The 12,451-nt window shown below is 41.5% G+C and overlaps 1 protein-coding gene across 1 annotated transcript in view; it reads right to left on the reverse strand.

Annotated features, from left to right (window-relative positions):
* The window catches only part of FARS2 (phenylalanyl-tRNA synthetase 2, mitochondrial), a 304,738-nt gene that overhangs the window by 112,423 nt on the left and 179,864 nt on the right, over positions 1 to 12,451 (reverse strand). The window contains exon 7 of the mRNA XM_075828451.1: positions 471 to 622. Coding sequence (XP_075684566.1) covers positions 471 to 622 — 152 coding nt within the window. The remainder of the gene's footprint in view (positions 1 to 470; positions 623 to 12,451) is intronic.

Raw genomic sequence — 12,451 nt, forward strand, 5'->3', positions numbered from 1 at the left:
AACCTAGTCAGGTGCATCTTAGGCTATGTTCACACGGAGTATTTTGGGGGAGGAATATCTGCCTCAAAATTCCGTTTGGAACTTTGAGGCAGATATTCCTCTCCCTGCACGCCGATTTTCGCGGCAATTATCGCGCCGTTTTTCGCCCGCGGCCATTGAGCGCCGCGGGCATAAAACAGCGAGAAATACGCTTTCTCCTGCCTCCCATTGAAGTCAATGGGAGGTCAGAGGCGGAAGCGCCCGAAGATAGGGCATGTCGCTTCTTTTTCCCGCGAGGCAGTTTTACTGCTCGCGGGAAAAAGACGCCGACGCCTCCCATTGAAATCAATGGGAGGCGTTCTCGGGCCGTTTCTGCCGAGTTTTGCGACGCGGTTTCCGACGTCAAAAAACTCGGCAAAATACCCCGTGTGAACATAGCCTTATAGTCCAACAAATACAGTATTATTCAAATCTATAAAAACAAAACTTACTTTGGATGTGTAAACTGGTCAATCAAGGACACTTCTTCAACAATATCTCCAGCAACGTTACGGACCAGATCATAAAAATCATTCCCGAGATATCCTTCACTGGGCAGCCAAAAGGAAATGTCATTGATCAAATAGGGAAACTTGCTAATAGGCTGAAAATAAATAAAAGAAGAATATTACTTTGCAACTATACAAACCTTTACAACCTGTGCAACCATACAAACCTTTGTTTTTCTGTAAAAGTACAGACTCAGGCCCCATGACCATGAACGTATTTTTTCCCTCCCGTATATACTGGCGTAAATCCAGGGTCCTTGGTCACAAGCATTCGACCCTTATTGCACCAGTATTTATGGACCCGTGCCCGTAAATACGGGTCCGGTGTCACCAGTATTCCACCCGTATTTACGGGCACGTTTTCGCTGCAAAATTGCACTGCACTAATCGGCAGCCCCTTCTCTCTATCAGTGCAGGATAGAGAGAAGGGGCAGCCCTTTCCGAGGTACAAAGTAAAAGAAATTCATACCTACCCGGCCGTTGCCTTGGTGACGCGTCCCTCTCTTGACATCCAGCCCGACCTCCCTGGATGACGCGGCAGTCCATGTGACCGCTGCAGCCTGTGATTGGCTGCAGCGGTCACATGGGCTGAAACGTCATCCCGGGAGGCCAGACTGGAGGAAGAAGCAGGGAGTTCTGGGTAAGTATGAACTTCTATTTTTTTTACACCTTGATTTATATTGTGATCGGAAGTCACTGTCCAGGGTGCTGAAAGAGTTACTGCCGATCAGTTAACTCTTTCAGCACCCTGGACAGTGCCTATCCACTGACGTCGCCTAGCAACGCTCCCGTAATTACGGGTGCACACACGTAGTCACCCGTAATTACGGGAGCCCCATAGACTTCTATGGGCCTGCCCGTGCCGTAATTACGGCCTAAAATAGGACATGTTCTATATTTTTCAACGGCCCGGGCACCTTCCCATAAGCATACGGGGAGGTACCCATGGCCAATAGAAGTCTATGTAATTACGGCCCGTGATTACGGGCGTTTTTACGTTCGTGTGCATGGGGCCTCACTGGTATGTACATTATTACGTGCACTGAGGAAAAGAATACTGAACAGAGGAGGGCAGGGTAAACCATTACAGTAGTAAATATTTATCAATTCATTTGTAAGTGAAAAGGAAAGACCTTGAAGAAGAACTGCAATGTCCTTGTATAGTGTTTAAAAAGTGTAATAAGCTCATTTAAATAGATAATCTAAATAAAAACAGGTCTTTTTTTTTTTTTTTTAAGTATAAAAACAATGCCATTCTTTTCGATGGGTAACAAAGAAAAATACACAAAATCAGACCTTACTGGGGAAGGCAACAAACTTTGTAAAAAAACAAAAATAGATGTGCGTAGTAAAAATATGAAATAACTCACAGGGTAAAAGGGGGGGGCATAGTCAGCAACACACTAACCCTCTTTGTCCAGGATTGCTTCTCACACAATCCGTTATTCCAGTGGGTATCTCGCGGAGTGGCAGGATTGCACTTCGATTCTAGTTTAGGCTATTTTAGTACCCGCTTAGGGAAGACATGTAATACATTACCTTAATCAGGAGAAGGTAATGTATTATATAATACTAAAATAACTTAGAGAGGTTCTGTCACCAGATTTCACCAATCAAACTGCATATATAAGTAAATAAATCTCTTTGACCTGATGAAGCTTGTGTACTTACTTTAAAAATCCAAAATGTCAGAAAGGCTATATAATCCTTTCTCAAAGTTTTCCTGCCGGGTATTAAAATGATCATATTATAAGTTCTGGACTCATCAAGTCTAAGAGATCTATTTAATAATGTATGCAGTTTGTATTGTGAAATATGGTGACAGATCCGCTTTGAACTGGAATTTAAGTGCGGTCCTGCCACTCTGCTATATACCTGCTGGAATATTGGAGTGTGTAACAAGCTATCCTACAACGAGGTGGTGAGTGTGTTGCTGACCATCTCTGCTTGAGAAAGGTAGCGGACCCATGAAACCTCACACCAGGCGTAGTGAGACGCCGACCCACTCCTCCACGTGTAGTCTCTGCTGTCAGTCCATGAAATAAACCACCAGATAAAAGAAACTGGACCCTCAAATGGACTCTAGAATTTCTTGGGTGATATATTTTGTATCATATGCACATTATTGAGAGAATATCTTTGATGTTACCTTTTTTTATAAACGAAAAATATATTTTGCAAAACGAGTAATTGTTTCAAATCATGATTCGGGCTTTTCCATATACTCTACGTTAATCAGAGACATAGGAGGCCTCTCTTTGGGCGTGACACACCCATATGCTAGTTTAAATAAGGTCTTCAAACTATTTTGCCTATATTGCTGACCATGTCCACCATTATACCCTGTTAGTTAATTTAATTTTATAACTATGCACCTATTTCATATATATCTACCCACATCTTCGTAGATTAGGGTGCCTTTATATATATATATATATATATATATATATATATATATATATATATATATATATATATATATATATACATACACATACTGCATTCTTGTTCATGGGCTATGATATTGCAGCTCAACTGTATATTTAATTGAACAAGGTGATTTATTCCAGAGTAATGGGACAGCACAAGAGAAATCTTGAGACATGCATTTGAGGTTTTTATAGGAGTGCATGATTGCGAGAAGTCATTAGGAGAACAAACAGGGGACATGAGCTAAGCAAATATACCAGAACTTTGAATCCTATTCTGAATTGAGTGGGCAGCCGGTGTAATGCAGGGCACCCAGATTAGTGTATAATATAGTCAAGTAAAGATTTAAAAAAAACTCTGTAATCCGCATGAAATCAGTCTTCCACTGTTTTGCACGCAAATTCAAACATCCGCTTTATTAAGTGACATGTCAATTATTAACGCGGATTCCACTTGGAATAGCTGTCAGATTTCCACACACGGATCCGCCGCATATACAACTGCAAATCCACGTCAGAAATCAAAGATAAGCCTTGAATTTTTACATGGCAAATAAGACCTCTGTAAACATAGCCTAATACTTGTTATACGTGTTCTAAACAATTCACCAGCTTTTGGTAGGCTGGATAGGAAGAATAAAGTATAGTGCAGTGTTCTTTAACCTGTGGCTTTCCAGTTGAAAAACTGCAAGACCCAGGTTTACATTTCAAAGAGTTTGAATATCAACCAACAAAGTAAAAAAACAAAGGAAACCATATAAACATTTTCATTTGAACAGGGTATGCCATGTGAGAGTATACATATTGTACTGAACTGTACTAAAATTTTGAAATGTAAAAAAGAGAAGGGGTAGAAATAGTTGCAGGCCAATGAGGCATGTGTAGGTGTATTGAGACCTCAGGGAAGGGTCAGAAAGGAGGTGTATCTTTGAAAACACGAGATGGATCCTTGAAAACACGTGTGAATCTATGGCTTTCATGTGGTAGGAATAGAGTCCATGTAGTCTATATGAATTGTATGGATCCTCTTTTAAACCATAATTCTGGAGATACAGCTTTGGACTTCTTGGACAGAAAGATTGAGTGTCTAATTTTTGGAAGCTGTTGGGACAAGCTGTGAGTTGTAGTTTTGCAACAGCTGGAGAGCCACTGGTTGGACACCATTAATATATAAGGTATCAGGGGGATAAATTAGTCATATTATATAAAATGTGTGTGCTTTATAAATACATATTAGATTAGATTAGTTGTCAGATAGTAAAAAAAAAAAGTTGCCCATCTTTATTTATGCATGACCTTTAGAGCCGTATTTAACACTAAGCCCCCTATGGCGGGTGCCAAGAGTGGCAGAATTTAGGGGCGGCACTTATTAAGCTACCGTATATATGTAATGAGTGTGTGAATCTAAGTGGCAAGTGTACATCTGTGCCAGTATGTGGGTAGTGAGTGTATGTTCCTCTGTGTTGCGAGGGTGCATGCATGTATTTAGTGAGTGTGCATACCTGTATGCAGGGCTATCCTTTAGGTGAGGTAAGTGGGGCCCGTGCTGCCGCCATCTCCATAGACTTACCCTTCCCGCTCGTGTGCCGAGTTCTCTTTGGCTCCGGAGGTGAAGAGGACCTGACACAGGATTAGGGAGGGTAAGTATACATCTGCTTGGGCCCTGTATCTAAGCCTATCATGTATGATACTGTCTGCTGGGGCATTGTATCTCAGCCTACAATGTTTGATACTGTCTGCTGGGGCCTTGTATCTAAGCCTATAATGTATGATACTGTCTACTGAGCCATGTATCTAATCCTATCATGTGTAATGCTGTCTGCTCGGGCCCTGTTTCTAAACATATCATGTGTTCATGAAATTAATAAATAAAACGGGCAGTATGGGGTGACCCCCACAAATCCTCAACTACTGCCTTGTCGGGCAACCTGGTGGCTGTTTTTTCCTAAAACAAGCTGACCCAATGCTGTTGGCCCACCCCATGCCGTTCATTTGATTATTTAATTACTGGTTTATTCTTTAACAGAGCAAAGTGAATGGTAAAAATGTATGCCGTTTATATATTTATTTATTTTCCTATGCTGTACTGTAGTATGCTCACAACATTGGTGATTTTTCATAAGGGCAGGGGAGGCCCACCATTAACCTGGGCCCCAAAAAGGTTAAGGACAACCCTGCCTGTAATTAATGAACATGTATGTTTGTATGTATGTAGTGGATGTGAAAACATGTTTGTTTGTTTGGCTGTATCTTCTGAGTATGTGTGCATGCTTGCTGGAAATGAATGTACGTGCTTGTGTAGTAAACACGAGTCTGTGTGTAGTGTGTACATAGTAAGTATGCATGTATGAACGCTTGTATGTAGTAAGTGTTCACGCCTATATGTAGTGAGCATGAATATGCGTGTAGTAAGTGAGCATGTGTGCAGGCATGTATGTAGTAAGTGTTCACGCTTATATGTAATGAGCATGCATATGTGTGTAGTGAGTATGTGTGCAGGCATGTATGTAGTAAGTGTTCACGCCTATATGTAGTGAGCATGCATATGCGTGTAGTAAGTGAGCATGTGTGCATGCATGTATGTAGTAAGTGTTCACGCTTATATGTAATGCGAATGCATATGTGTGTTGTGAGTATGTGTGCAGGCATGTATGTAGTAAGTGTTCACACCTATATGTAGTGAGCATGCATATGTGTAGTGAGTCTGTGTGCAGGCATGTATGTAGTAAGTTTCGACCCAAGTGATGGTCTTTCTCACGCCTATATGTAGTGAGCATGTATATGTGTGTAGTAAGTGAGAATGTGTGCAGGCATGTATGTAGTGAGCGTGCCCACATGTGTGTGCTCCTGTATACTATGGTCATTTTTATTGGTCCTTGGTGGTATTATTTCCGTGTAATTGCAGTGACACATGAACTTGTCCATACGTCTTGCATGTCGTCAGCATGCAAACTATGAATACTCACAAGCTATTGCAAAGCAAATGTGCTTCTAATATTACTCTGTGTGTTATACACGGCAACATCTCCAAAATAACCTAATTGTGAAAATGCCTTGTATACATAAAAAGCTAAAAAGGTATCTGTGATTCATTTTGGATTAATGAAACCCTCAGTGAATCATCTGTGAAATCAAAGGGATTTCACAGCCTGTTATATGAATAAACCTGTCAAATGAATTAATTTTCTGCAAAAGAGATGCAAAACAATATGAGGGAACTACCAGAACACACAGATGAGTGGCATATATTACTTCTCTCATAAATTGCAACACTGAATAAAATGCTTCACATCATAGTCCCCAAGTAAGCAATTATGAGCGTTACTGCGCAAAAAAAAAGAGAAACATTTTGGAATAATTGTTTTTATATGCTTGTCGCGAGCACAAAGCCTTAAGAAAAGAAATGCTTTAGCATAATTAAGGAAAATGGCCTGAAATAAATGTGCAGTATGCCGAGCAGCAGAACTGTGAAGAAATAACCTGTCTTTAGGGAAGAAAATATTTTTACCCATTTGTCACCTCACTGCGCAGCTCATTTACATGCCTTTCATTTCATTGCTTAGTTATGCTTTTATTGATGCCAAGATCTTACAAAGCTTTCCCTCCAGTGCTAACTCAGAAGCACTAAGTTGTAAATGGTGCGTAATGTTGGAAGTGTAAGGTTTTGTTTCAAGTCTATAGCAGACACGTGGAATAATTTCCACCATTCCCTAATACAACCCACATTATAACAGCGTTCTATTTTCCTCCATAACCACTCTAACTTGATTTCTTCAAGGAAAATAGTTCAGCTCCTGTCTGCCAACCTGGATGTAGAAATCTATAGCAAACTTCAGCCCACTGAAGGGAGGGGCAGAGATGATTGGTTGGCATCATCTACAGGAAGACGGACGAAGCCTGGAGGATATTCAATGACTACACAGGGTTAAAAAAATTTGTGGTTGTCAACAAGTGCATTCCCGGACTGTTACTGTTGCAATGGCCCAGGTCCATTCTATTATTTAGAAACCTACAAAGAAAGAAGTGGCATCAGATTACGGGCCAGAATTTACATGGGTAACTAGAGTCTGAGCATGTCCACCCTGCCATAACCTTTATCATGTGTCTACTTTTTTATATTATACTTAGTTTATTTCAAAACGACTTGTACTTTTTTTTTTTTTTTTTTAAAGAAAAAAGCACTAGAGATACATACAATATATATAACTATTTATTAATTTTATTTCCTGTTGCTTAAATAGCACCAACTGTCATGTCCGTGGCTGCGGGCTGTCAGCTCCGTTCCTCCCCTGACAGCCGCAGCCACGAGTCGGCAAGCGCTAGCCCCAGCCTCCTCCTCAGGAGAAGCCAGCGCTCGCGTCTACTCACCAATGCCGGATCCCGTAGGGTGCGCGCGCACACTCGTGCCCACTCTCAAAGGGGCAGCGCACCGGACCTCGTTCCTGACCTTTGACCTGTGAGTACTCTGGACTATAAGAGGGTTCCAGCCCCCTAGTTCTATGCCTGAGCTTTGTTGTTGTATCCCTAGTCTGTCTTGCAAATGGCCCCCTAGTGTTTCCTGCTCCCTGTGGTTTCCTGTTCCTGTTTCCTGTTCCTGAATCTAGTTTCGTGCTTGCTGTAGCCGTGCTGTGCTATATTCCACGCCTGACCTGCCTCTCCACACCTGACGTCCACCTGCTGCCAAGTTCCTGCCAAGCCTGCCTCGCTACTGTCTGAGCTGCCACAGGTACCCTATACGAACTATAGACTTTGACCTGCGTCCTGTTGGCCAGCTGCCATACCGCCAAGACGGTACGGCCCAGTGGGTCCACGAACCCTTCGCGACACCAACATATTCTGCAGTTCTGTACAGAGATTGCCACCATTCACAGGGACTGCCCACAGGGACTGCCCAGCGCTGTGGAATGTGTCCCTGTCCCAATGGGATAGGTACCGCTGATGAAGCCGTACCAACGGCGATACGCGTGGAGTCTCAACCCACTCTTACACTCACAGGACCCGTCTTTAATTCTATCAGCATGGTGTGGTAATCGCATCTTTTCCTATCTTGCATACTGTTTCATTATTTATTTGCATTGTCTTTGCATTCTATATTTCACATTGCATATTCAGTAATTCAAATGCAGATTTTTCCGGGTGTCCTTTCTTTTAAGTGACATTTCTCCTGTTTAAAATCTAATAGGGCAATAATGGGGCTCCGTTTGGCATTTATATAGGTCAGGGACATGTGCTCTCTTTTCTTAAATTTTTTTTCCCTTTTGAGTACTGCTGTGCTCATTGTTAGTACTTTTTCATGTATATTGTAATAAAGTAACTTAAATTGTTTTGTATGTGCGACTCTAATAGCTTTGTCTTTCATCTTCTTATTATGTAATTGTTACACATTTGTTTAGTCAGCCCTCCAAGCACCTTTTTACATGCATTGTCATGCCCACCCTATTTCTTTGTTTACCAATCCTGTCCCAATGGGAATCACAATCTAATTTCCTTATCTCAAATACAAACATATAAACTATGGCTAATTTTCATTGTGTTATCGCCACGGTTGCTGACCGCCGGCATCTTCCACTTACAGGCAGCCGCGACCGCAGACCTCTGAAGATTTGCCGGCGCTCCTAAAGGGCCAGTGCGAACACTAGGAAAACCTTCAAAGCCGATCCCAGAACTTCCAGAACTTTAAAAGGAACTCTACCCATTCCTTCCTTGCCTGAGCAATGTTGTCTTCCCTACATTTGTCTTGCAAATAGTTACTTAGCTGTATCCTGTACCCCGTATCCTGAATCCTGTTTTCTGTATCCAGTACCTGTGTCTAGTTCTAGTGCCTAAGTCGAGTGACCGAGACGACTTCACCATCTGTGTCCGGTGACCGTGCCAAACGGAGTGTCCGAGATGACTTCACCATCTGTGTCCGGTGCCCGTGCCAAATCGCATGTCCGAGACGGCTTCATCATCTGTGTCCGGTACCCTTGCCAAACGGAGTGTCTGAGATTACTTCACCATCTATGTCCTGTGCCCGTGCCAATCCAGTGTCCGATACGACTTCACCATCTGAGTCCGGTGTCCTACCTAAGTCCAGTGTCCAAGACGACTGCAGTACTCCAGTCCGGTGTCCTAGCCCGGTCCAGCGTCTGAGACAACTGCACTACTCCGGTCTGGTGTCTAAATGAACTTCATTATCCTGCACAGGCCTGCTTCCCCCTGACTGTCTGGCATATACCCACTGCTGACCTTCCAAGTACTTTATATTTACTGACTCTCACAGACTAGGTTGATTAGCAGCTGCTCCGTTACGGCAGAGTGGCCCAGTGGGTCCACAGACCTGCAAGTTGTTACACATAGGAAGCCTATTCACATCTTCCTGACCGCCAACTGTCTTTAGACGGCAGGCGGTGCAGGTCCAGATTCTCTACGCAAATGTTGTCCTTTGTCGTAACCGGATCTGTTTTTGCATCCCTGCATTCCAAGTGTCATAACTAGTATTTCTATCAACAAAGCCGTATAAGGGCTTGGTTTCTTGCTGGATGAGTTGTATTTTTTAATAGCACTATTTTGGGATACATATAATATATTTAAAAACATGTATATTTTTTTTGGGGGAGGGGGGATAGAAAAAAATAGCAATTCTGCAATTGTTTTTTTGGTTACGTTTTTAGGGTGTTCACCATGCGGTATAAATTACATGTTAACTTTATTCAGCAGGTCAGTACTGATACCAAATTTATTTAGTTTTTTTTATGTGTTACTACTTTTGCACAATAAAAACACATTTTTTTTTTTAGAAAATAATTTGTCTTGCGTCACTGAATTCCAAAAGCTATAACATTTTTATTTTTCATGAAAAACTTTGAGAAAGAGAAGTCATTACGCCACAGATATAGTAAAAAATTAACAAATTTTATTAGGACATACAACATAAAAGGTATTACATAAAATTCTAAGACAGATCCGAATAAAAATAGGAACACAGTGTGGTGGCTTCAAAGGTTTTATAAATTTGGGATATTAGGCCCCCCACAACACAAACTCCCTGGCAATGAGTCACGATCCAAAGTGAATGGTAGGTGATACAGTCTAAGTAAAGTTATACGTGCGTAACTATGGAGATAATAACTACTGAGTATCTGCAAATTTGGAGCGAAAGGAAATCCCTCGAAGTGTCATATATATTGTCCGAAAATTACTCAGAATGTTAGAGATTTATATCCACAGTTGATAATCGCATTACATGAAATAGGATGAAAAAATAGACCAAGACCAGAGTATCCCTGAGGAAGCCACATTGGCGAAACGCGCGTCGGGGCGCTACGTTGTCAGGCTGCAGTGCAGGGCCTTTTACCACGTCCATCTCCATGGGTAAGCCCACCTTCACATTCCTTATGCAAGATACTCGAATCTTTCTCTGGCGTACTTAGTCACACTACTATACTCTGGTCTTGGTCTATTTTTTCATCCTATTTCATGTAATGCGATTATCAACTGTGGATATAAATCTCTAACATTCTGAGTAATTTTCGGACAATATATATGACACTTTGAGGGATTTCCTTTCGCTCCAAATTTGCAGATACTCAGTAGTTATTATCTCCATAGTTACGCACGTATAACTTTACTTAGACTGTATCACCTACCATTCACTTTGGATCGTGACTCATTGCCAGGGAATTTGTGTCGTGGGGGGCCTAATATCCCAAATTTATAAAACCTTTGAAGCCACCACACTGTGTTCCTATTTTTATTCGGATCTGTCTTTGAATTTTATGTAATAGCTTTTATGTTGTATGTCCTAATAAAATGTGTTAATTTTTTACTATATCTGTGGCGTAATGACTTCTCTTTCTCAAAGTTTTTCATGATATAATGAAGTTTGCTACATTATTTATATATAATGAGGCGTATTGGACACTTGTTAATGACGCCTAACTCTCTACCTAACCTGGTAAGTCCTTATATTTCAACATTTTTATTTTTCAGTTGATGTACCTTTATAGGTGTAATGACAGCCCTAGAAGTGGGCTGCAGTAGTGCCAGCTGGGTGCGGTGTGAACCCTTCATGTAACCAAGGGATTTGACTTGGTGCTATTCGAGGGAGAGGAGTCTAAGGGAACCCCCGCGTCTTCACCCTTTAAAGCCTGTACAGGGATGTGGACTTTGCTGCAGGTCGCTACTCCCGTAGTAGTCCCCCTTAGTGACGACTGACTATAAAAGAGGCAGAGTGGTAAACAAAGCTAGGGCAAGCGGCAGGCATGGATAGTCAATAAATGGCAGAAGGTCGGTACACAGTGATTCAGAAAACAAGATTGCAGGAAAACTAGGAACACAAGGGAACTCTAGAAACCAAATTGCTCTGGCAAGGTAAAGCAGAGCAGGCAGGGCTTTTATAGAAGGTCAGGTGGTAAAAAGAGGACCTCTGTACAGCGCTGCATAATATGTTGGCGCTATATAAGTAACTGAAATAAATAAATAAGGTGGTCATTTCAAAATTGGCACACGCTGGACCTTTAAGTATACCAGGGTCTCAGCGCCCAAGCTGGGACCCAGTGGAGCGCGGTGGCGGCTATAACGGCTACCGGATGCAGAAGGAGAGAAGCAGCGTGGGATCCCGGGAAGCGGCGAGGATAACGGGCAATGCAACAATGGGGGCTTGTGTTTTGTGGGACGAACTGTAGTTTTCATTGGTACCATTTTGCAGTACTTTTTGATCCCTTTTTAATACATTTTCGGTGAGAAAGAATTAACAAAAAAAATAGCAATTTGGGCATAGTTTTTTTTAGTATTTTTTCCAGTGTTAACTATACAGGATACATAATGCATTAGTTTTATAATATGGGTCGTTACAGGCGCAATATACCAATTATGTGTACTTTTTTTTATCTTTTTGATGTAATAAAGCAATTTGTAATGGTAAAAAAAATTCTTATATTTAGTTTCATATTTAAGCTCAAGCGAAGATGGGTCATGTTCAGGACAATGATCTGAACCCCACAAGCAAGTTCACCTCTGAAACAAAATTAAGGTTTAGGAGTGGCCGAGTCAAAGTCCTGACTTGAATTCCATTGAGATGCTGTGGCAAAAACGTAAACGGGCAGTTCATCCACGAATACCCTCCAAAGTAGCCGCATTAAAACAATTCTGCAAATTCCTTCACAGCCAATTACATTCCTAGACAGACATGTAAAAGTCTCTTCGGTCTCATAGGTTTTTCACATGGGTGTTATAGGTTTTGAATAAAGACTTATCTTCAATGAGTGGAATGATCATTAAAAAGCTGCATTTTGAGTTTACTCATGCTGTCTTTATCTTCTATTAACCCCTTCCCACCGAAGCCATTTTTAAGATTTTCAATTTCATTTATTCCTCCCCACCTTCCAAACGCCATAACCTTTTAATTTTTCTGTCGATATAGTCCTATAAGGGCTTGATTTTTGCGGGACGAGATGTCGTTTTTCATGGCACCATTTATTGTGCCATAAAATGAACTAGGAAACAGGCAAAAAA

The sequence above is a fragment of the Rhinoderma darwinii genome, chromosome 5, assembly GCF_050947455.1.
Source record: "Rhinoderma darwinii isolate aRhiDar2 chromosome 5, aRhiDar2.hap1, whole genome shotgun sequence".
NCBI lineage: Eukaryota > Metazoa > Chordata > Amphibia > Anura > Rhinodermatidae > Rhinoderma > Rhinoderma darwinii.